Source organism: Elephantulus edwardii, unplaced genomic scaffold (genome assembly GCF_000299155.1).
Source record: "Elephantulus edwardii isolate Elephantulus edwardi_28Jun2011 unplaced genomic scaffold, EleEdw1.0 scaffold00044, whole genome shotgun sequence".
In the NCBI taxonomy this organism is placed as follows: Eukaryota; Metazoa; Chordata; class Mammalia; order Macroscelidea; family Macroscelididae; genus Elephantulus; species Elephantulus edwardii.
In genome coordinates, this window is record NW_006399794.1 from 14,650,960 (window position 1) to 14,675,957 (window position 24,998).

General features: G+C 35.5%; 1 protein-coding gene across 3 annotated transcripts in view; it reads right to left on the minus strand.

The window, feature by feature from the left end:
- Positions 1–24,998, minus strand: part of FCHSD2 (FCH and double SH3 domains 2) — a 246,081-nt gene that overhangs the window by 125,466 nt on the left and 95,617 nt on the right. For 2 of the 3 annotated variants that reach the window (XM_006885556.1, XM_006885555.1), the window contains exons 4-5: positions 12,941–13,017; positions 2,206–2,350 (exon numbers count right to left, since the gene is read on the minus strand). In XM_006885556.1, the coding sequence (XP_006885618.1) occupies positions 2,206–2,350; positions 12,941–13,017 (222 nt within the window). The remainder of the gene's footprint in view (positions 1–2,205; positions 2,351–12,940; positions 13,018–24,998) is intronic. The other variant, XM_006885557.1, reaches the window with a different exon arrangement.

Below are 24,998 nucleotides of genomic sequence, written 5' to 3' on the forward strand. Positions count from 1 at the left end.
GAGAGACATCATGCCTGGGAGGGTGGTGGTACGGCACAAGAGAGGAAGACTCTCGATCAAATGGGATTAATTTAGTGATTGGGGTGACAGGAGTAGGTGTGTGAGAGACAGTAAGGTTGACATAGACTAGAGCAGGGTTCAGAGCTGTTGTACTTAGGGTTGCTGTGTAAGAAGCTGCGCTGTAATCCCAAAGGCATGCAGTTAGAATCCACCAGCTGCTCCATGGAAGTAGGACAGCTCATCTCCTCTGGTGCAATTAACTGCCTTGAAAACTCGGCAGGAGGGTCAGCTTGGGTCGTTTCTGACTAAATGGTACACAATAACAACAAGTATCTTATGTGAATAACTTATTTCATTTTCATCTATAAAAGGCCCGTCAGCTAAGCAAATTACTTTCTACATGTCTATAACACCAGATGCATTTTGTATTAATGAACAAATCATTGAAAGGGCTTTACATGCATCTTACCCTATACACACACAGATACACAAATTGACAACTGACTTCCCCCTTTACCCAAGGTTCAAGGATATTATTTATCCAACAGTATTCTCCAGTAATCTCCAGTGTTCACAATGAAAACATTTTCTAGCATTCAATAAATTGACAACCAAATGTTTTCTATTATCAAAGTGAACAGTTTCAAGTTAGAGAAATTTGGGTACTTCTTCAAAGGAATAAACTCTACACACAATAAAATATTTAAAAATGTTAACTAAAAGTCATCACCTTCATTTACAAAGGGAAAGATTATCTCAGATTCCCTTTACAAATTGGAAATAAAATTTTGCTGCAGGAATCCAGTGTTTTCCTAGGGTGGGCAAAATGATGTATTTAGAAAAGAAGGATAAGAATAATTATTCCAAGAGAATTCTTAGTAGGATATATGTTGAATTTTTTCCCAAAAGTTATCAGCACTGAGCAGGAGCATAAATGAGAATAAGTTTCCATGAAGGCTGAGAAATCATACAAAATAATGACTCAGGAAATTATCAATGTTATAGCTGATTCATCATGTCTGCTTTGAAAGAAGTAATCTCTGACAAAGATAAAACATGTATCCTTATATAAATGTGTTAAAACCAAGTGACATTAGATAAGAGCTCTCAAAATCTCATACACACACATGTACATTTTGATACGCATACTGATTCTTTGCTACTGAAATCATCTCTGGGAAACATGGAAAAAAATACAAAGTGGATTTTTTGTTTGGTCTTCGCAAAAACAAGTTCTAAAAATCAAAATGACAATTAGAATTAAAATACTAGATGACTTCCTTAACATCACATTTGGAAAGGTGTCAGGTCAGGAAAAGAGAGACTGCTCACGGGATGGATTTGATACAGTGACTGCAGCAATGGGCTTAAGTGTGTCAGAGATGACGAGGATGGCACAGGATAGGCCAGGGTTCAGTCAGATCTCTTTGTTCACAGGGTCACTATGAGTCATACTCAACAGCACTAACAACAACAACAAAGTACTAACACTTCATGAGAAAATTTTAATTATCAATTATGTATTATGATAATCTCTATTTTGTAGTCCTATTTATGAAAAGAGGACACAATTCAAAGAATTATTTTATAAAGGAAACTTTTATAAAATTCACACTAAAAATAATTTTATACGAATTTTAGTTTTCTATATACACAAAGAAAATTTACTTGAACATTTATATTCATTTGTCATCTATGTAATTATATTTCAAAGGATATTTGTATATTTTAAGAGTGCTATATTTGGTAAAAATATAACAGTTTCCTTTAAATTAAGCAAAAAAACCCCAAACAAACAAAAAAACCAACTGAAACAGAAAGTCAAGTTGAAAACTAAGACATAGTAATTTAAACTTCTCTGCAAAATAGTAACATTGTAAATATTTCAATATATACAAAACTATACTGTATTGTGTGAGTACATATTATCTATGTACTTGAGTAAACGGAAAATTGCTAATTCCAAGAAATATTTTGTGAACATTCAGATTAAGTGCAGATTAAAATTACACTCACCTTTAACATTTAATAAAATAGAGTTGTTACAGGGAACATGTTGAAATCAGAAAATCCTAATAACATGCCAACTAGAAACATAGACGACCAGTATAGGAAAGCTCAAAGTTTTAGATAAAATTTTACATAATATTGTAGATTGTAAATGTATATACCAAAATGTAAACAGGACAGAAATGGAAACAATACCCTCTTTAGTTGTTGTTCTTTTAAGCTTCTCACTGTCCTTGCAGGCTCAGATATGAAGTTTTTATAGTTTTCACATATATTGATCCGAGACTGGGCTACCTGCATTGTTCCCTCGAGAAAAGATTTCCAAACCGGATACATGCTCCTAAATTCAAAGAGGGACAGAGAAGCATTGAAAGGGAAGAAAAAAATCAGTTAACCTTTTGCTCACTGGCTAATGCTGGCAAACAGAATGAATGTCTTCTTTCTAATTATAAATGTTATTTATATTGGCTTGTAGGTAATACTATATTAGCATTACATGTACAAATATACATATACTCTATTTCTCTATGCGTTGGTAATGAGTTGAGCAGTTTGATCCATTAGATACTCCTATTAATGAGCAAAGTGATATAATCATGATTCTAGATGAATTTAACACTATAAAATAGAGAATAGTTTTTTCTGACAATACAAATTTTCTAGGTCTTTTACTGTCAAAGGGTAATTATTACAAATATCAGATACCATTACTTTATTAAGTATTATCCTAATTTTATAGGTGAGGTAACAGATGCAGGGAGAGTAAGAGAGTTATTCTAGATAGTAGTAGTACTGAGACATCGACAAAAGTCAAGTAGTATTAAAGTATATTCTCTTTCAAGTGCATTAAAACTGACAAGGCTAGAAAAATAAATATCATGGACAACTGTTTAAGTGCTTGAGAATTTTAGTTCATCTGACAAAAGCAATCTTTGGTATTTTGACTTTCTATCTGTCTGTGTGAAAATGCTTAATTAGCATGTGAGGCTTGAAATAGAAAATAAAGACTGTTACCTTTGCTTGATAAATATGCTCAGTAATCTCAGGATAAAGTAAAATTATTTGTAATTTGCTTTTGCTGGTCAATTTCTTTTTCAAACTCTCTTTTGCTATGTCTTCTCCAGTTCTAATATGCCCCTTTATAGCAATGGGTGATATTAAAACGTTGATAGAGATTACATTATTCACCTTCGGGGAGCTCCCTTTCACATGAGTTTTCTACTACAGCAACCTAAAGGACCATATGCTATGGAAAATGCAAGCTTAGCTCAATAGATGGCCATGTTTTACAAGAAAAAGAAAAACAGCCTGATTCCCATGCTGAAAAACTACTAAAAGTCAAACAAAAACCCACAAAGAACTTATTGCTCTCGTGTTGGAACTGACTCATAATTGACCTGGCAGTGGGTTTCTGAGGCAGTAAATCACATGGGAGGAGAATGCCCATCTTTCCCCCTCAGAGTGGCTAGTGAATTTTAACTGCCAGAGAAGCACAGTCTTTGGGTGAGCTGTGCAACTGCCTACAGACTAAGCCACTACAGCTCCTAGGTGTTCTCATCCTAGTTAGAACTAAAAGGAATGATAAACTAGATGTTTTCAACAAAAAGTCTAAAATATTCCCTTATGCGAGTCTGTTTCTTTTAGCATACATATGGCGCCATCACTTTAGAAAAGAGTCAACATACTGTGTTAGCAAAAACTGTCAGTGTAAAAGCTCTGATGAAATTAATATTCTCTGTGGCCTTAATACTACAGGACCACGGACAGACTCTAGGGTTTAAATCCATTGTAAGTCTAACTAAGCAGTCCAAACAACTTGTTTTCTCAGAGAATATAGAAAGGGGGAAAAAATTAGCATTATGCTTTAACTGTTAATTTATAACTTAATACATCAACTTTTAAAAGTAATGTTAATACTAAGAAGCATCAACAGTTGTTGACAGGAAGACAGAGGAGATACGTAAGAAAGAAAGAGGGTTCATCCCTTCACCTATGCTCCTTCCTTAGTGTAGTATCCTTTCTCCCTTTTCCTAGTCAATTGCTGTTCATTCTTCAAATACGTTAAATTTAACTTCCTTAGGAATGTTTTTCATGATCATTATCAAGCCAAATCCTGACTCAATCTCAAATTCCTCTGTTATCTTATGTAAGTGGCTTTTATACTTTTCCTACATAAGACTTATCAATGGTTTTTACTTAAATATTTTTATGAAACTGATTTGTTAATGTCTGTTCTCACTACAAAGAGCCTTCATGATGCAGTGGAGTGTTGGACTGCTAACCAAAAGTTTCTTCTGTCAAACCATTCAAAGCTCTTCTGCGGGAATAGGCAGTCTAATGCAATAAAGATGCACAGCCTCAAATACCCTTCAGGGCATCCCTACTTTGTCCTATCTGTCACTATAAGTTGGAATAGAAGAACTAACTTGCAGGGGCTGAGTTCACACTACAGGGAAAGGTCCCTGAAGGTAGAGATTTGTGTTTTGCTTTCTACTGTATTCCTTGGGCCTACCATAGGGTCTAGCATTTAATATGTTTCAATTGGTACACACGGAAAGAATACATGGATGTAAAAATTATGTGTACAGTAAAATAAAAAAAAAATATTTTCATTAAGAGTTTTTTAAAAACAAAAAAACCTTTCAAAAGTAGCAGATCTAGAGAAAAAAACACTCTTATCTTTATAATAATGAGGTATCAAGAAAAATAAGAGTTCAGTTACCAGTTAAAAAGCCCTAGGTTCAAGTTCTAGTATAATTAATGCAACTGTACGTGGTATACCTCATGATACATATCAATATTTTGAGTCATTTTCTCAACTGACAAATGGGAAATAATAAAAATACTTGAATCATGTTGCACACAGGTTAGTTTAATTATTAAATAAAATAATGTAAAAATGAGTTTTTACACCAAATATTCCTTTAAATTAATAATTACTAATAGTATTCTGATGGCCTAGTGATAAGAAGCTGCACTGCAATTCCAAAGGCATACAGTTCGAATCCATCAGTTGCCCCTCAAGAGAAAGATGGGCAATCTCCTCTAATGCGATTTACTGCCTCTGAAAACCCACTAGAGGGCCAGCTATGGCTCGGTTCCAACTATCATAATAAAAAAAAAACAGTAGTAGAATTATAGTAGTGGTACTTCATGTTAGGGAACAAGGGTGGTCAGTGGTAGAATTCTTGCCTTCCATGAGGGAGACCTGGGTTAAATTCCACCCAATGCAATTCATGAATGGCCACCATCACCTGTCAGTGGAGGGCTCTGTGCTGCTTTCATGTTGAATAGGTTTCAGTGGAACTTTCAGACTAAGATGCATTAGAAGAATAGTTTGGCAGTATCAAATATCAGCCAATATCAGCCAATGAAAACCCTGTGATCACAATGGTCCAATCAATAACAGATCACGGAGATGCACAGGATGGGGTGCTATTTTGTCCTGTTGTGCATGAGGTTATCATGAGTTGGGAGCCAATTCAACAGCAGCTAACTCTTCTTGTTAATAGGCAGTGGTGGTTTCCAAAGGTAGTGGGGATTTTCATTCTGATTAAGGAAAATTCATAATGGGTTTGTTCAGTGATTATTAAAAAAATATTTTATTCTACTACAATAAATTCTTCTAAAATTCTACATGAAACAAATTTGAGGAAAGCAATCAAGTCATGAAGCATATATGCCATTTTGCTATTCTTCTCAGGGCAGGAAATAAGACAAAGAATTATAAAAGAAAGGAAGGAAACTCTTTATAGGACCTATTCACATAACATGTACTATGTTGAGCATTTTACACTTACATCATTTAACCTTCACTACAACTTTTCAAGGTAAACATTCTTATAATTTCACAGAAGAAAAACATGAGGTTCTTAGAAGTTCTGAAAATTTGTTCATGATATTTACAAGGACATAGTCCTCTCATGGTAATAACATACTTTATTACCATAACATCAGCAATAACTACTCCTTTGCTCTATTCCTAATTTCAGGTGTTCAATCTCTGATCAACGGCTGTTTTCATTCACTCTCTTTAGGATTCTGACTCCAACAATTGTTCAACTCTATCTGAATCCATAATTCTTCTAACCAAACCTCCTTTCTACCATCTGTTGATTATCTTAGATTCATTCTTAGCTCCCTAGAATGAGACTAGGTTTCATGGCCCATCACCATAATCACTTCCTTACCAATTTCCTTATCACCTTGGCCCTGCTCTCTTCTCATCATTATAATGTACACGTTCTGACCTTGGTTAAATCCAAAGCTCTGTTTACATCATGCCAAAGTGTGTACAGCAGAACATGGCTGAAAAAACAAAAACAAAAATACAATCATGCTGCCTGATTTCACTTTTAATTAATGAGAAATAAATTCTAGTATTCCCTATTGTTACCCAGCATTCCAACTATATTCTCCTTTATGTAGTCACTCTCCTACTTTTCTAGACAATTATTTGCCACCTTTTCTTCTCTTCCAATATTGCCATACTTTCAGCCAACAAGGAAGCTACTAGACTACTTGTATGCTTCTACCACATCTGTCAATTGTCCTGCCTTTGCACCCATACATCACCATCCCACCTAGAAATCCCGTCTGGATTACTTGTGTTCTGCAAGCCAACTCTTCAGTCACTCAACATTATATATATATCTCTCACTAAAACAAACAAACAAACAAACAAACAAACAAATAAAAACCACTCCAGTAATTATGCTTTCTCCTTGGACATTAGTTTTTCTTTCTCTGCTACATTATTTTCCATAAGTATATGTTGTTGTTGTTGTGTGCCATCAAGTTGGAAGAGACCAATAGCTGACTCTCCAGTGGGTTTTCAGAGGCACTAAATCACATGGAAGGAGACTGACCATCTTTCTTCCATGGATTCAAACCAGGACTTTTGGGTTGCAGTGCAGGTTCTTACCACTAGGCCATCAGCACGCCATCAGCATATAAATATACTATAATATCACCTAACTAATGAAACAGTACTCTATCCCTCTCACAGTTCTCTGCAGCTATCATCCCATTATTACTCACTTCTACAGAAAAATTCCTTGACAAACTGTCTTAAATTACTCTTTCAATTAATTTGCCTCATAACCTTTTTAAAATTCCATCTGAATCAAGTTTTGGAGCCTGCCACTCTTTTAAAACAGTTTGCAAAGCTGGTAAAAAAAATCTCTTTAAAGACAATCCCAATAGTCAATTTAAGTTCTGATCCCATTACTCAATCTATCAAAAACACTGACCCAGTTTATCATCTCTGTTTTCCTGAAATGCTTTTCTTACCCCACAGGGCTTTCAAGACATTACTCCTTTGGTTATCTTCCTATTTTAGTAGTCACTCTTCAGTTTCCTCCTCATCTCACTGGTGTCAATATAGACATGCCTTAGAACTAATTCTTCTGGCTTCTCAACTGCTTTTGCTCTGTAGATAAACTTATCTAGTTTCAAGGTTTAAATAAAATCAATAAACTGACTCTTTTTGAATTAATAATGCCAGCCCAGGCATCTCCTACTCAACACCTCCCACTTGGATACTTAATAGACATCTTGAACTTTTTATGTCTCAAACAAAAGTTTTGACTTCCTTAAAATCTGTTAGGGCAATCTCTTCCATCTGGTTAATAGCTAGTGTAACAAACTGTGGCACTACCACCCTCTGGTACTCTGTATTCTCCTTACTCTATTTACTCTCCTTAGTCCTTATTGTCCATTGAAATGTGTCTAATTGCTCATTTGTTTAATGTCTGTCTTCCCTTTCTAGAATGCAGGCTCAACTCAGCAGAAATTTTGCATTAGTTACTGTTTTGTCTTCAGCACCTAAAACAGGATTTGGCTTAGCAGGCATACAATGCTTATTTGCTGATTAAGCAGTACATCAACCACAACTGCCAGAAATTCAAGCTGGATTCAGAAGAGGATGTGAAACCAGGGATATCATTGGTGACATCATATGGATCTTGACTGAAGTCAGAGCATACAGAAAGATGTGTGCTAGTGTTTTTAGAAGTTATGCACAGGCATTTACTTTGTGAATCAACAAGTTATGGATAACATTTTGAAGAATAGGAATCACAGAATACTTAACTGTGCTCACATGGAATCTATCTATACAAGACCAGGAAGCAGTGATTTTAAAATGTGCAAGGGAGCACAGCATAGCTTCAGAACATGAAAGGCAGTCATCAGGGTTGTATGCTTTCTCTATACTCATTCCATGTGTATGATGTATTTGAATTGGAGAAATTGGTTTATGCTAAGAATATGGGCTCAGGACTGGAGAAAGACTCATCAACAATCTATGTTACACGGGTAACACGATCTTGCTTACAGAAACTTAGGAAGCCTTCAAGTACTTACTGAAGAAGATAAAAAATTACAATCTTCAGGATGGATTACACTGCAACATCAAGAAAATATTCTCACCACTGGATCAATAGGCAGTATTATAAATGGTGAAAAGTTTGAAATTGTTGAGGATTTCATTATCTTTGGATCCACAACCAACACTCATAGTTCCAGGAGTCAAGAAATTGAAAGGTGTGATGCACTAGGAAATTTACCGTCAAGAACCTCTTTAAAGTGCCAAAGAGCAAGAATGCCAATTTAAAGACTAAGGTGTGTCTGACTCAAGCCATGACATTTTTAATTGCTTGATATTCAGGTAAAAGTTGGACAATGAACAAAGAAGTTTTAAGAAGAACTTCGAAATGTGGTGTTGGCAAAGAATTTTGAATATTCACTCAGTGCTAAAATAACAAGTCTGTTTTGGAAGAAGTGCAACCAGGTTGCTCTGTAGAAGCAACAATGGTGAAACTTTGCCTCACATACTCTAGGTATGTTGTCAGAAAGTGCTGAGCAGACCTTTAATGAGATGGACTGACACGACTACACAACAGACGCAATAGTGGGTTTTTGAGTGATGGAGATTGTGACAATGGTGCAAAATAAGGCAAAGCTTTGATCTGGTGTTCCAAAGAGCAGAGTCAGAGTCAATTTGACAGCATCCAACAATATCAGTATACAGGTATTTTTCACATTTTTTAAGTTGGTTTGCATACAAAATTAATATATGTTTTGCACATTCCTTTGTTCACATTGTGTTTCATATTATCATTCCAAAACACTGCATTTTATAAAACCAATCAACATGGTCTATGCCTACTATCATCCCGTCTTTTCAGGTCTCTGTCAGATCTTTCATGGGCATTTTTTTAAGACAATGATAGTGTTACTAAGGGGAGTCACCAGAGAGCAGGGAGAACTTTGAGAAACATTCACATACCAAAGACTGAAAAATCTGTCTTTGAAGAATTTTTGTTTAAGTATCAAGAAAAAGTAGTGTTAAAAAAGACTAGTTTCTAAGGCAAAGGGATTAATGGTGCATGTATCATCAGGCTGGAAGAACATTTAAAAGGACTAATCTCATACACTGTTGGTAAAAATTTTGAACAGTATGCAATTTTAGACGATATATTGATACAAAATTTATAAAGGACAATTTGACAATATCAGCATATTAAATGTTTATACTCTTAGACCTACCACTTTTACTCTAGGAATTTATTCTACAGACTAACTTTCAGTGTACAAAGGCATATTTATATATACATATATGTGTGTATAAAACTGTATGCAAGTATAAATATATATTTGTGTGTATATATATATATATATATATATTATCTTTGGGAACATTATTTGCAAAAGTAGTTGATGAATTACCAGTAGTATATGCAGCAAAATTATGGTATTGTATGGTTTGCCCGTATTCCAGCACAAAAACAGCCATTAAAAAAATTACAGGCACCTGATACTGGCATGAAGTTTGTCTAAACAGATTCCTTAAATGGGAAAAACAGTTATCAAAGCATACATATACAAAATTATATTTTATTTTGTTGAAAACAAAAAGTACTAATATATTACATAGGCTCGCTATGAGTCGCAGGTCACATGAATGCACACAACAACAACATTACACAGAAAGACAGGAAAAATATACTACTCTTTTAACAGGAACTTAGAATAGTACAGGTGTGTATGACTATAAAAATTTGGGAAAGATGAGGCTGGGAGTTTTATTTTTCATTTTATAATCCTTTAATGCTTATTATCTATTTTAAAATAGGTATAAATTATATTAACAAGAATTCTCAGGGAGCTCTGGTGGCCTAGTGGCAAGAATCTGCACTGCAATCCCAGAGGTATGCAGTTCGAATCCACCAGATGCTCTGATGGAAAAGGAGGGGCAATCTCTTCCTTTACTGATCAGATCTGATTTGACGGTACACATACAAAAATAATGAAATTTAAAAAAAATTAAAATTATAAAGAAAAAGAATTATTAAAATATCAATACAAATAAAAATAAGACACTTAAGAGAGGAATTTATGACAATTAAAGCTAAAAATTCATAAATAACAAAAAAAAGGACAACTGCTGCTCTAGTTCTTAATCCAGATCTACTGTCTTTTCCACAATAATACAGCCTTCCTCTTAGCTGTGTATGAAAAAGGATAGAAGTCATTCAACTGCTCAGTTTTCTCACTATCTAGAAGCAGAAGTCCTTCAGCTTTGAACTAAGAAAAGAAAACCAAAACCAAATCAACAAAAACCCACCCAAAAAACCCTACCCCAAACAAACCCCTAAACACAACTCTAATTCAATGCCATCAAGTTGGACTCACTGAGACCTTCAACTTGGTGTCCAAAGCCGTAAATACTAAAGGGAGGAGACTGTTCTTTTTCCTAGGACAGACTGGTGGATTCAGAGTTGTGTAGCCTTTTTTGGTTAGCAGTGCAATGCTATACTTCGTAGATATGTTTCTTAAATACTTTGGGAAAAATGTGCCTCACAACCCAATTTCCACTACATTTCTATGGTGTGAACAAGAGATGATGAAGAATTAAAATTCCTGCAATTATATTTTTCAAATTTTTCTTCACATCTTTCACGTTAATCTTTGTACTATCACTAAAGTGAAGTTTCATCTATCTTATGGGAGTTCTCCAATGTTTCCATTATTTTCAGAAGAAGAAAGAAACTGTGATTATACAAGTCATTCACAGTGTCTACCTATTTATCCTCAACATCCACTACTCTCCTCATCCTGAACTTTATACACTTTATTATTAAGAATAGTTAGTTATTCTTTGTTATCTAATTTTCTCACACCTGCTTGTCTTTCAACTGTTATTTCTAGTTAGAATGCTTTTGCCCAATTGCTTGTTAATCCCTTAAGACTTAAAAGCTATAGGTGTACTCCATGTTCACAATGCACTTCTGCTACTCCTCAGTACTGTAAATGTTTATGTTTATTTCTTGTAAGTTCCTTAATGACACTGAAACAGAATTAGTCTAATACTAAAGGATCTCTGGTGGCACAGTCTGTAGGAATTGCAATGCTAACCCAAAGGTGGCACTTTTTGGCAGATTGAATCCACTCCCAGCTCTGAGAAAGAAAGATGGGCAATTTCTCCTCATGTGATTTACAGTATCTGAACACACTGGAGAGTATGGTATGAGTTGGTTCTGATTGGGCGGCAACGAGCTTTAGCTATTTTGTTTTTTGGCTTTTTGTTTTGTTTTGTTTTTTAAATAGTAAATCCTAGTGTAATAACTGGCATGTAGTAGATAACTCACAAATAAAGGATGAAGAACTGAATGAATGATTATATAGCTATGTTTAATTAGGTTAATCTATAATTTGTCTCCTAGTATGTAAAATGAAGTTAAGTATGTATCTACTTCATCGGTTTGTACTGATAACCGTGTGAGACAACTTAAAATTCCTAACACAGTGTCTGGTACAGCTTAGTAAGTATTAGTTTAAAACACTTTTTAAAGTTGGGTTTTATAAGCTAGTCTGGAAGTCAAGCCTTTTATTCTTATTTCTGGGTAACATATATATAATTTCAAGTAAATTTGGAATATTATCTAGTCCATTGTTGTTATTTTATGCCGTGGAGCTGAAACCAACCCAGAGCTAACCTTCCGTGGGTTTTCAGAGGCAGTTAATTGCATAGTTAATTGCATCATTTTCCCGCAGAGCAGCTGGTGGATTTGAACCATGTGCCTCTGAGATTGCAACACAGCTTTTTTCCACTAGGCCAACATCTTAATAGGAGGGGACTTCCCATCTTTATTCTGAGGAATTTCTGATGGATTTGAACTGCCAGAGACTCACAGACTTTTGCCTAGTAGTGCAATATGCTATGGATTGTTGGTGTGTGCTGTCAAATGTAAATCAACTCATAGCTGACCCTTCAGCAGGTTTTTTAAAGGTAGTAGATTTCACAGGATGAGGCTGCTCATCTTTCTCCTGTACTGCAGCTGGTGAATTCAAACTGCATACCTCTGGGATCTCAGTAAGTAGTCTCAACCTTGACTCAGGTTGATATTTGTCACATCAATCAGTGAACATGTGGGGTTCATGATAACCTCAAAGTTTTGCTCTAAAATGTCATCTTCTCTAGCTTCCTCCTTAACCAAGATCTACCAAAAACAAAAGAAATGAACAAAAACCCCCAATCACAAAAGTCCCATTCTCCACCCCAAGTTTTGATCTTGCATGGCTATAAAAGTCTTGACTTAATTGCTATCAAGTCAGAAGTGCCTCATAGCTGACCTTCCATCAGATCTCCCAGGCTGTAAAGAAATTGCATGGAAAGAGACTGCCCATTTTTCTTCTAACGAACCATAAGAAAAACACTGCCTTTGGGTTAGCAGATCTGTTCCCTAGGGATTATGCCACCAAAGCTATGTACTACAGAATTATTTTTTTAAAAAATGGTAATTCTTTAAAAAAGGTCTAAAATAATTAATGGACGAAAGAGAAAAAAATGTTAAAAACTGAAATCTGTATTGTCTAACAGGGAGCAATTTCAGAGAAAATGGGCAAGAACTACTTTTTAAGTTACCTGTAATCATTCCGGTCATCAGCTTTTATTCCAGGCCAATCTCTTTTCAGGTATTGACTAGCCAATTTCTGGATACCCTGTTTAAAAAAAAAAAAGAAAAAGAAAAAGAAAAAAAATTACATATACATTCTAAAATAAGTATTATGGTATTGAAAAAGTTATTTTTCTTAAAACACAAACTAAGAAATTCTATCTTTCTATATTTATAATTTAATTCAGATCAAAGACCGTAGAACCCTACAACCATATTCATTACCATTACAGTTTTTCTTGTCTCCATTTTATGGAGTGAGTACAAGGATGAGAAAATTGAAACTTAATTGATTTGCTTCTTATTTCATCAAATTATTAGTCTATCATAAAATCAACCTGCCTCTGGTCTGTCTTAATGAACACAGCTAATGTCTACCCTCACAGATCTCTTACTACATAACTTGACATCTTATTTCCCTACTGTTCCTCTGCTTTGGAATATACTGCATTTCTAAAACCCAGCAACCTCATTTATCAGTAGAGGGAAGAACACACATTCAATTTGGAGTGGGCATGTATATATACAGGCTTTTAAAATTCATGAACAAAGCACAGTGCTTTTCTATGCTAATAGTTCTCAAGATGAATCTTTAAGGGTTATTTTTTATCCTTTCAAAGCAACTTAATGGCACAAATAACTTCAAATAACAAAATTAATTTAACAAAGAAATATTCTCACAAAAGATAAACATTGGGTGAAATATATGGGCAACCTATATAGACTATTTGTCTATAATAGTGCAGCTATGGGGTCTGAAGATAGAAGACCATTTTATTGAGTCACTACAAACATGTAACATATTGCTTTTAGATTATAATACATGTTCTTGTTGTTGTTACTGACTGCAGTCTAGTCAAGCATGACTCATAACAACCCTATGAACAAAAGGCCTGAAGCCCCTCTACAACTATCATCACTTATCAAAGTTAATAGAGTTTCCAGAGGCATGTTGTTTAAGAAGTGGATATGGGTTATCCTAAATCTATAATGAGCTCTGGTGGCCTAGTAGTAAGGAGCTGTGCTGTCAACCTGAAGGCACATGGTTCAAACCAACCAACTGTTCCTTGGGGGAAAGATGAGCAGTGTGATTTATTACCTCTGAAAACCTGCTGGATGGTCAGCTTTGAGTTAGTTCTGACTGGACTGTATATAACAGCAACAACTAGGAAGCCCTGGTGGCACAGTCTGTAGGGAATTGTGCTTCTATCCCAAAGGCAGCATTTCTCTGGTGGTTTGAAACCAACAGTGGATCCTTGGGAGAAAGATGGGAAATCTAGTCCTGTGCAATATACAGATTCTGAAAACCTCACTGGAGGGTCACCTATGTGTGGGCTCTAACTTGACAACAGTAAGTCACAGCTGTAAACAGTAACATTATATACTGACATTGACTCATTAAAATTACAACTTCAGACTACTACTATATTCTGCACTTTAAGAGGAACAATTGGTTGCACACCTATGTTTAGCGAGGTTTTGTTCACAATAGCAAGGAGCTGGAAACAACCTAAGTGCCCATCAACAAACGAATGGATAGAGAAGCTGTGGTATATTCACACAATGGAGTACGACTCTGTATTTAAAAACAAGGAACTCATGCAATATTATTCAAAATGGGTGACCCTGCAGGACATTATGCTGAGTGAAATATCTCAGTCACAAAAGGACAAATACTGCATAGTGCAACTGTTATAAAACAGGACTGACATTGCGGTTGGGGGGAGACTGAAAAAGATGGGATAAATAATGTATACTGCATTGAAACAGATGAGGGAGAAAACTGTTCAAAAGGGATATGTGATTAGGTATTATTGTCATGACAGGAGTCCACAGCGAAGGCTGCATAGTGAAGTGGACTTGCGGGGAGGGATTGTAAAACAATGAAAGAATTTTTCTTTTACTTTTCAAAGAGAAGAGTGTACTGGGGGGGGGAGGGAGAAAAGTGCAACAATGAATGAATGGAAATCCAAAATTTCTGTAAATTTTCATTAAAATTAATAATAATAAAAAGAGAATATAAATAAAAGCAAAACAAAAAACAAACAAAAAAAAAAAAAGAGGAATAACTGGAAGCAGAAGTGGCATCCACTTCCTAAGCAACATGTTTCCGGAAACTATCAACTTTGATAAATGTCGAGTTTCATAGGGTCGCTATGAGTTGTGCTCAACTTTTTTTATTTATTTTTTTTTATTTTTTTTTGAGTTGTCCTCAACTTGAAGGAGGAAGAGGAAGAGGAAGAAATAGTGAAGATCAATCATATTTGAAGACTGAATGCTTTAATCAGAATCTGTTCAAGTAAAACCAGTGCCCCAGTGCACACATGGTACTTCCTGTTAAGTTCTGCTGTTAGGTGCTGTTGAATTGGTCTAATTCACAGTGATCCTATATGCAAACAAAACCAAAAGCTGCCTGATCCTGTGCCAGTCTCATAACTGCTGTTGTCCTTGAGCCCACTATTGTAGCCATTGTGTCAACTGTTCTTGAAGGTCTTATTTTTTTAAGACCCACTACTAAGCAAGATGTCTTTCTCCAAACACTGGCCCCTCCGATTATAGGCCCGTTTCTAGTAAAGTTTATAGTACCTGTAAAGTTAATTTTACTTCCTTAAATCCATTGTTGAATGTCTGGTTACAGTTATTTCAATGAGTCAAAAAGGTTGCAGAAATAGTAGAGAAGCTCCTCCTTGGAATCTCGGGTTCCTCCTAAACTTGGTTACAGTTTGGCATCATCATTTCCACTGTAGTATTATGAGAATTTATATTCAACTTTGAGTTGCGGTGTTGGAGAGGAGTATTGAACATACCACAGACTGCCAAAAGAATAAGAAGTCTGACCTGGAGAGGGTGAAACCAGGCTTTTCTTTGGAGGCAAGGATTTTGAAGCTTTGTTTCACATACTTTGGGCATGTGACCAGGAGCGACTAGTCCTTGGAGAATGACATCATGCTTGGAAAGGTGGAGTAACAGCAAAGAGAGGAAGACCCCAGAGATGGACTGACACATAACTGGAGTAAAGGGGGTAGGTGTGTCAGAGACAGTGTGATTGGCTCAGGATAGAGCAATGTTCAGAACTACTGTCCACAGACAGGGATGCTATGAGTTGCAAGCAACTCAATGGCACATAACAATAGGTATCCAAAAGATTTCCACTTACATATTCCATAGTTCGTGAATCCAATTGACTAAGTGTTCCTGTTCTGAATTTTCTTCATATAGTTTCTACAGTATGAAATATCTTCCATCTTTTCTGTTACTATTGAATTTTCATCCTTCTCATTTAAAAATACTATTTTTAAATTTCCTAAATTAGGAGAGCTCTGATGGTGTAGTCCACAGGAAATTAGGCTGCCAACTGAAGGGTGACACCTCTCCGGCTGTTCAAATCTACCAGTGACTTCAAGCGAGGCAGATGGGTAACCCTTTCCTTTGCAATTTACTGCCTCCAAAAACCTGCTGGAAGGTTGACTTTACACAGTTCTGACTTTACAGCAATGAGCATTTTTTAGTTAAAGTGAAATATGAACAAGTATATATATATGAAAATGTGAAAACCTTAATTTCATAGATAGTAAATTTCATCAACAACAAAGCCTCAACTCATTGTCATTGAGTTGGAGTGGATACACAGCTGACCCTTCAGCTCTGAAGTCAACAGCACAACTCCTGGCCACTAACTAGGTGAGACCTCCCTAAATTTCATTAAGCACTGAAAAATGTCTTGTCATAGCAGTCTTGCCATTCCTGTGTACTTATTAGCTGAAATTCTTCTCTTAAAAAAAAAAAAACCAACACAAAACAACCAACAACCAAACAATCTTTACTAAACTATTTGGTTACCTTGACATATAGTTCATAGACAAAAATCAAGATAAATACTGATTCATTCCCTTTATTGTTTAAACTGGTCTAAAGGAGAACAATATAAGGATTTTAAAAGTCACATTATGAACCCATAGATTTAAAAAAATTGCAGTGTTTCAATTAATTGCAGTCCTTATTCTTTTGATGCTATATTTGTCCCAACTGTGGATTGTGGTACCTCCTTCAAGTTGGCTCCCATATAGTAACTACAATAGACTTTTGGTAGTTTGTTTTCTTTTATAGTTCCTGTCTAAGACCTGCGATAAGCTATTTCTCAAAGGGATTCTGATTCCTTTGAGAAACAATATTTAGAGACCACAATCTAGGTACTTCCTCATTCTTCAAGTTTTCATTCTCAGCACTAGGTATAATCACAGTATGCCTACCTAAACATCCACACTCTTTTGCACATCACCCTATTTTTTCCTAACTTTTATGACACTGTCACTGTTAAACTGAAATAATTTTATTCTTTCATGCTTTCAGGTAGGGAGCTGTCTTTTCTTTTATAAAATCGCTGCAATCCCAGGTTATAACCAAGAGCCCAACTCTTAAACTTCATTTTATGTATGAGGCTTCTCTTAAGTCACAATCTCTCAATCCAATAATCTCACAATCTATAGAGAAGAATATAAGAAGTAGCCAAGAAGAGAAGACAACAATGGGCAACCACGAAATAAGTGAATAAATGAAACATAAGTACTCAGACGAGGAAAAGATGTTCAAATATTTTCTTAACAAGTAAGTCACATTTTTAGTTTAATCAATATTAATTAAAGTAGCTGCAGAATACTTTATAGAAAACACGGGATCTGATAGAAGTGTCAAGTGATGAGTAGGGATAAAATAGAAGGCAGAAAGACAGCCCTCTATAAAACAAATTAACAAGCACATGTGCATATTTATTTCTCTGTAAAATGTTATTATAATCACAGGGAAACTGAACATTAAAAGACTATACAACCAATTTAGAATCACAAAATTCTTAACTAGTTAAGCTTAAATGACAATCCCAAATTATCATTCTAAGTCTTCAAAAGGCATAACTTTTGAGTAGGTTTTTATGTGATTCTTTTAAAAATCTAAAATTGCTTTAATTGGGGTGTGTGTGTGAGGGCTCACACATTATAATTTACAATAGTGAGCTCTAAGCTACAAAATAGAACTGTATTAACTGAATGAGTCTCTCAGAGATGAGATGAAGTAGACAAACAGTGAGATCTTTAGATGAAAGGCTTTATTCAAGTTAGTTCACAGAGGCAGGAATCACGACTTCTGTGTGTTCTGTGCAGCTGTTCAAGATCTAATCTGCATAGATGCTCAAGAACTATTCTGTGACCTTTATAGGGAAAGTTTTGAAGAATATTTCACTCCTCTGAAAGCATTCTGTATTTAAATTAACAGTTCTCTCTTTTACCATATGTTAAAGCTACATTTAATTTAATAAGTGAAATTTACATTAAACCTAAAATCTGCCATAATAAATTTGCTAAAGAAAATAAAAATAGTTTAAAATTTCTAAAATTCTTACTTTCAAAAAAATGCCTCTACTATTTCTCCCTAACATTTATTCAAAAGATGCACTGATATTTATTAATATTTACTTGAACATCACTGAAGTTCATAATACTGATTTGATTTTCAATATTGTTCACTCTGAAGTAGAGGCTTCCAGATGTAGTATAAATATACTCTTGGAACATTAAATAACATCCTCTTCCAGCTTTATAAAAAGCCATCAGTGTCTGATGTAAGACTTTCTTTGTTTTATCTCTCAATAACACTTGCTGTATTGCTCTAACAAGTGAAGCTACACAAAGAAAGCCACTATTGAGTAGACACTGGGAAATGGACTGATGGCTTAACCTCTGGCCCATTTACCACATCAAGCTGAGTACGAGTGTGCCCCATGTCTCAGGCCCCAGTTAATCTGCATCTATTTCTTGCCCTTAGCATACAGACAAAGTAATACTGTTCTATATGGTGTATTTTTATATTTAAAATGAAAGGAATAAAGGAGAAAGCCAATTTATTATTTTAAATGATATAACAATTTTTATCTATTAATTTAAATATAATCTTAGGTTATTTAATACCTACTGAGATAATTTCAATTTGTAGTGACCCTACAGAACAGAGAATAGCCATCCAATAGAGTTTCCAAATCTGTAATCTTTTTAGAAATAGCCGGCCATACCTTCTGTAAAGTGGCTACTAGTTGGTTTGAACTGTTGACCTTTTGGTTAGTAACCAAGTGCTTAGTCACTCTGTCACCAGGGCTCAGAAAGGTGTCTACTTGTATTTTATCATAATAAATGATGAGTAACATTGCGAAGAATGAGGATTTCAGAACACATAATTGTGCTCATGTGGAATCTATATAGAACAAGAAGTTATTTGAAAAGAACAGGGAAAAACATTGCATGCTTTAAAATCAGTAAAGGTATGTGTGTAAGCTGTATCCTTTTACCATGTTTATTTTATTTGTGGCATCAGAATGGAGGAAGAGGCATTAACAATCTGTGATATCTAGATGACACAACTTGTTTGCTCAAAGTGAAGAAGCCTTGAAGCACTTACTAAAGATCCAAAGCTATAGCCTTCATCATGGATTACATCTCAACATTGAGAAAACAAAAATCCTCATAACTGCATCAGTATGCAATATTACGACAATGGATGAAAGATTGAATGAAGTCATCAAGCACTCAGTTGTATCTGAATAGACAATCAGCTCTCATGAAAGCAGCAATCAAAGTATCAAATGATGTACTGTACTGGGCAAAAGAAACCTCTAGAAAGTATGAAAGAGCTAGGATGGTAGTTTAAAGACTAAGACGTCTTACTCATGCAAAGGTATTTTCAGTTGCTTCATATGTATGTGAAAGTTGGACAAAGAAAAAGGAAGAATTGATGGCTTTGCAATCAATGCTCTACTCCTGAGCTATACTCCCTGAATCGATGTCTTTGAATTATGATGTTGGAGAGAAATGTTAAGTTTACCCCAGGGATTACAACAAGAACAAGAGCAACAACATCTATCTTTGAAAAAAGTACAGCTGGACAGTTCTTTAGAGACAATGATGGTGAGACTTTGTGTCACACACTTTGGGAATATTGTCAGGAGGAACCAGTGTCTGGAAAAGGACATCATGTTTAGAAAAAAGAAGGGTTAGTGAAGGAGAGTAAGATTCTCCATACGATGGACTAACAGAGTGACTACAACAGGCAACAATGCAGACTGTCCTATCTACTGCCAAGTATCTGCCAGTTCATTTGAATTGCTGATCTTTTGGTTAGTAACCAAAACCAAATCATGGGTGCTAATCACACAGCAGTGATTGTGATAATGGATTGGGCAGGGTTTTATTCTGTCGAACACAGGGTTACTATGAATTAAGAGTCAATTTAATGACACATAACAATAACAACAACATTGCCTGTATAGTTCAGGCAAGGACAGAAGCCTTCCCCTCTCAAGGAGAGGCTTAATTCAATATGGCTTGGAAAAGGACTGTCATTAGTTTGCCTTTTCCTTCTGTGTGACTCTCTTTCTCTGAGCAAAATTACATCTGTGAGACCATTCTTTGCTAAGCAAGACTGTGTTAAGTATCCTGGAACCACTGAGTAGTAATATTTAAATATGTGGACATAATTTGTCTTGTCACAAAAGCAGAAATCTAAATCAATGCCATAAAAAATGTATATAGTTAAACAAATCTACTTTCTAAACTTTCACTCAAATAACAATAAAAAACAAACAAAAAAGAAATCTAAAAACTAGTAACAAGGGAAATATATTTGAAAAACAAGATTTTTACTCTAAATCAGTCGTTCACTACTAGGGCAGATCAGTACCACCATCAAGGCTGCTTCTGAAATTTGAGGGGTATTCTAGAAAGTCTACATGATAAACTGAAATCATGTATGCTAATAAAGAGTAGCCATCCAAATAATCCTGAATAATGAACAATCTCTCCTCCAAAACAAGTCGATATTATTGAGAAAAGTTGTTTAGTATTTTCTGAACCTGGAACCTAATTTTACTTTTAATATAATCTTTAAACTTTTTTTTTTTACAAAGTTTTAAATACACTGGATTTCCCAGGATCATTAACTAGTGAAAAACAAAAGAATATTGTTACATTTTGTTCTATCAAAGGAAGTATCCGATAAATAAATGGCTGTTGAATTAAGAAGTGGTTGCTAGGTTACAATATAAGCAATAGCAGGTTCACAGAAGTCTGGAAACAGAGGAAAAGTCACTATCTCTCCCAAAGAAGAGATGTTACAAAAACCTATGCAGAATTGCTGTTGGTTGCCATCAAGCTGGCTCTGACTCACAGCAGCCCCATAAACAGAATGGAGCACTGCTAATTCTGAACCAGCTTTGCAATCTCTGCTGTGCTCAAGCCTATTATTACATTCACTGTGTCAATCTATCTCGTTAAGCGACTGCCTCTTTTTCACTGCCCCTCTATTTTCCCAAATATGGTCTCTCTCTTTAGGGATGGTCCCTCCTGATAATATGACAAAGGATATAAGATGAAGACTCATTATTCTTACCTCTTGAGGGGCAATTTGGTTACATTTCCTCCAAGACAGATGTGCTTGTACTATTTTTTTTTTTTTAAGAGCATGTAGAAGTATAATCAGGAACACTAAAACTGAGTCTGAAAGGGCAAATAGAAATTTGACTGAGAAAAAGAAGAGCAATCCAGAATCTGGCATTTTTTTCACTTGGGTGAAAAAGAAGCAATGATGTAAAAAAAAAAAAATTCGACAATGGCTGGTGAAGAAAATTTGGCTTGCAGGTATTCAAACTACTCTACATGGCTTAAAGGTCCCAAGTGATTTTCTCTTAAGTGTCTAGAAGATCTTCTACCCTCAAAGTAGTTGTCTATGAATTTATATTCTTATATATATCTATATATACCCCAATCTTTTCTTTAACTCAGAGTTAAAAGCACCACTACTATTGCAGTGCTTTCAACAGCATCATATAAATATATTTTGAAATGTATTTCTTTGGAAAGTTATAATTAAAATAGTAACTGGGGTGGTGTCATCTTTATTTACTCTGCTTAAGCAAAACTAAAAACATTATCTTTAATATAAATCAGAGACAGAGAAATCTATCTGTCCAAAGTATGCTTAGTTTTCCACTGAATACCACAACTATCATACAATAATTTCATAAGAAAAAATGCATGCATGAAACATGTTAGACTCAGAGCAGGTATTTAGCAGCAGTAACAACAATAGATCACATGGGAGGAGACTGTCCATCTGTCTTCAAATGATGGATTCAAATTGCTTGCTTTTGGGACTGTAACACATTATCTTACCACTAGGTCATCAGAGCTCTCAAATTTAGGGTTGTTGTTGTTAGGTACTGTCGAGTATGACTCATAGTGACCCTGAGAACAGCCAACCTGAACTCAGCCCCATCCTGTGCCATTCTCCTCATCTCTGAAAAACTCAAGCCCATTGCTGAAGTCACCATGTCAATCCACCTCATTGAGGGTCTTCCTGTGCTTCACTGACACCCATCTTTCCAAGGATGATGTCTCTCTCCAATGAATAGCTTCAACTAGCTTTCTCTCCAAAGTATGAAAGATGAAGCTTTGCCATCTCTCGCAAGCAGTACTCCCTCTGGCTGCACGCTACCCAATGCATATCTGATTGTTCTCCTGGTAGTCCATGGGATATTAAGTACTCTTCTCCAGCACCACAACTGAAAGGCATCAATTTTTATTTTGTAATCCTTATTCATTCATTGTCCAGCTTCCTGATGCATAGCTGGAGATGGCTTAGTGGTAAGAAGTTGTGCTGCTAACCCAAAGGAGGTTCAAATCTAGCAGCTGCTCTAGGGAAGAAAGATGGGTAATTTCCTCCCAAAGAAATGTTATCAAATGAAACTTAGTAAACTCTACAGATTTTTAGAGCAAAACGTATATAATGTTAGCTTGGTTAGAACACTGAGTAATTTTCAAGGCCAGGATGAGTTGATACTTATTTGTAAGTCTCTCTAACATACATTTTTATTGGTGGAGAAAAACACATTGATTGCAGTTCTTTTAAAACAATATGAAAAGCGTTATATTAACCAGCATGATTAAACTGCCTATTTGATCTCAAAGACAGCTGTAAAAGCAGTTCCTTCATCAGAGAAGAAACTGGAATGTGTTAAATCAGCAAGCAAATAATAATTCCACATGCATGACTCTTAATTATCTAGAAATAGGGAAGAAAAAGATAGAAGAAACAACTAAAACACCACACGGACACTTTAGGGCAAATGACAGATATTTTCCCCTCCCTTTCTCTTAAGATGGAAAATGCACATAACCAATCATTTGAGTGTTTACTATATGCCTGATGCTTCACATTTGTTATGTAATTTCCCCCCAAATTCATCTTTATACAGCAGTTACTAAAAAGTAAATTTGCAAATGATCATTCAGATATTTAAACCTCAGTTCAAACTGAGGTCGTTTTAAAAAAATTAAACTACTTTTTGACCATTCAACTCATACTGATCTAATCATGCTATTGTTGTTATGTACAACTATGTCTGAACTGACCTATAACTGACCCTCCAGTGGGTTTTCAGAGGCAATAAATCACAAAAGACGAGACTGCCCATCTTTCTCCTGAGGAGAGGCTGGTTCCTTCAAACTGAGTGCTTTTGGTTGGCAGCACAACTCCTCACCACTAAGCCACCAGTGCTCCCTGATACACTCATGTTGCTATTATGTGCCGTTGTGTCAGAATCAACTCATGGTTGACCCTCCAGCAGGTTTTCCGAGGCAGAGAATCTCATGAGAGGAGACTGCCCAGCTGGTGAATTCATACTACTTGCCTCTCAATTAGCAACTCTGCTCCTCACCAGGCTATCAGTGCTCCCGAGAGTAGACTGTGGATTCAAACCACAGTCTCCTCCTGCCAAAGATTTACAGTCTTAGACTCTTGAAGGAGGGCCATCATGAGCACGAATTGACTTGCTGGCAGCGGGTTTGCCTTTTTTTGTCTGTTTATTCTTCAGAAGAACAAATGTTTACTGGTTTTGTACAAAAATGAACATAACGTGTGAATGAATGTATAAAATGAATAAAATGAATTCTTTTTGTGTTGAAATAAAACCTTCCTCTGATATTCAGATGATTATGTTTTTCTTAACCTAGTAGCACTATCAAATGAATATTTATCTCAGGATGATTGTGGTACTGGGATATTATAAAGACAAAGAAACATGGTCTAAGATAATGTGAAGGGCCCACTACCAAAGGAAAGAGAGGAAAACAGTAAAATCTAACAGATATTCAAAGCAAAACGGAAAACCTAGAAACTAATAATATGTGGGGGAAGAAATGAGAGTCAAAATTGACAAGAGATCCTACCTAAAAATAACAAGCCAAGGGGAGAGTCTAAGTTTTTCTTTCCATTAGACAGGAGTTCAATCTTTCATACAATTCTAAGTATAATATGTAACATGTTGACTCCTCTAATAAAAACTACCATACACCATATATACTACAGCTTTTTCTATAACAAAACTGTCTAAGGGAAAGCCACAATTTGAAAATATTTCTGTGGTTTTAAAATTATTACACAGTAACAACATCTTTCCTTTGCCCTAACCTGTACACATATCTATGACCATTTAAATCCTAATGTCAAACTATAAAAATGATTGCTTAACTTTCCATATATATGCATGTATATTTGTGAAAGAAAAATTAACATCCTGGCAAAAAGGCACGATATCTAGGATACAGAGTAGGAGCAAGTGTAAGAGAGAAAGCTCTCATATTCTTCTAAGAGGTGATGCAATAAAGAAATTACTGTTAAAGGGAAAAAGGAGCAGTTTAAACTTTCCTGATAACAATTTACTGAGCTCAGTAAATCTATCCTAAAAAGAGAAGATATGTTTTTACGCCAAACAGGAAAAGCAATGGGAAAGATTATTCATGTCCTAGGAGCCATAATGCATAAGCTATTGTTGTTGTTGTTATGTCCGTAGAGTCGCCTACGACTCATAGCAACCCTATGTACAACAGCCCTAAACTCCGCTCTGTCCTGTGCCAATCGCGCCGTCTCTGACACTCCCATCCCATTTATCCCAGTCACTGAATCAATCCACCTCATAGAGGGCCTTCC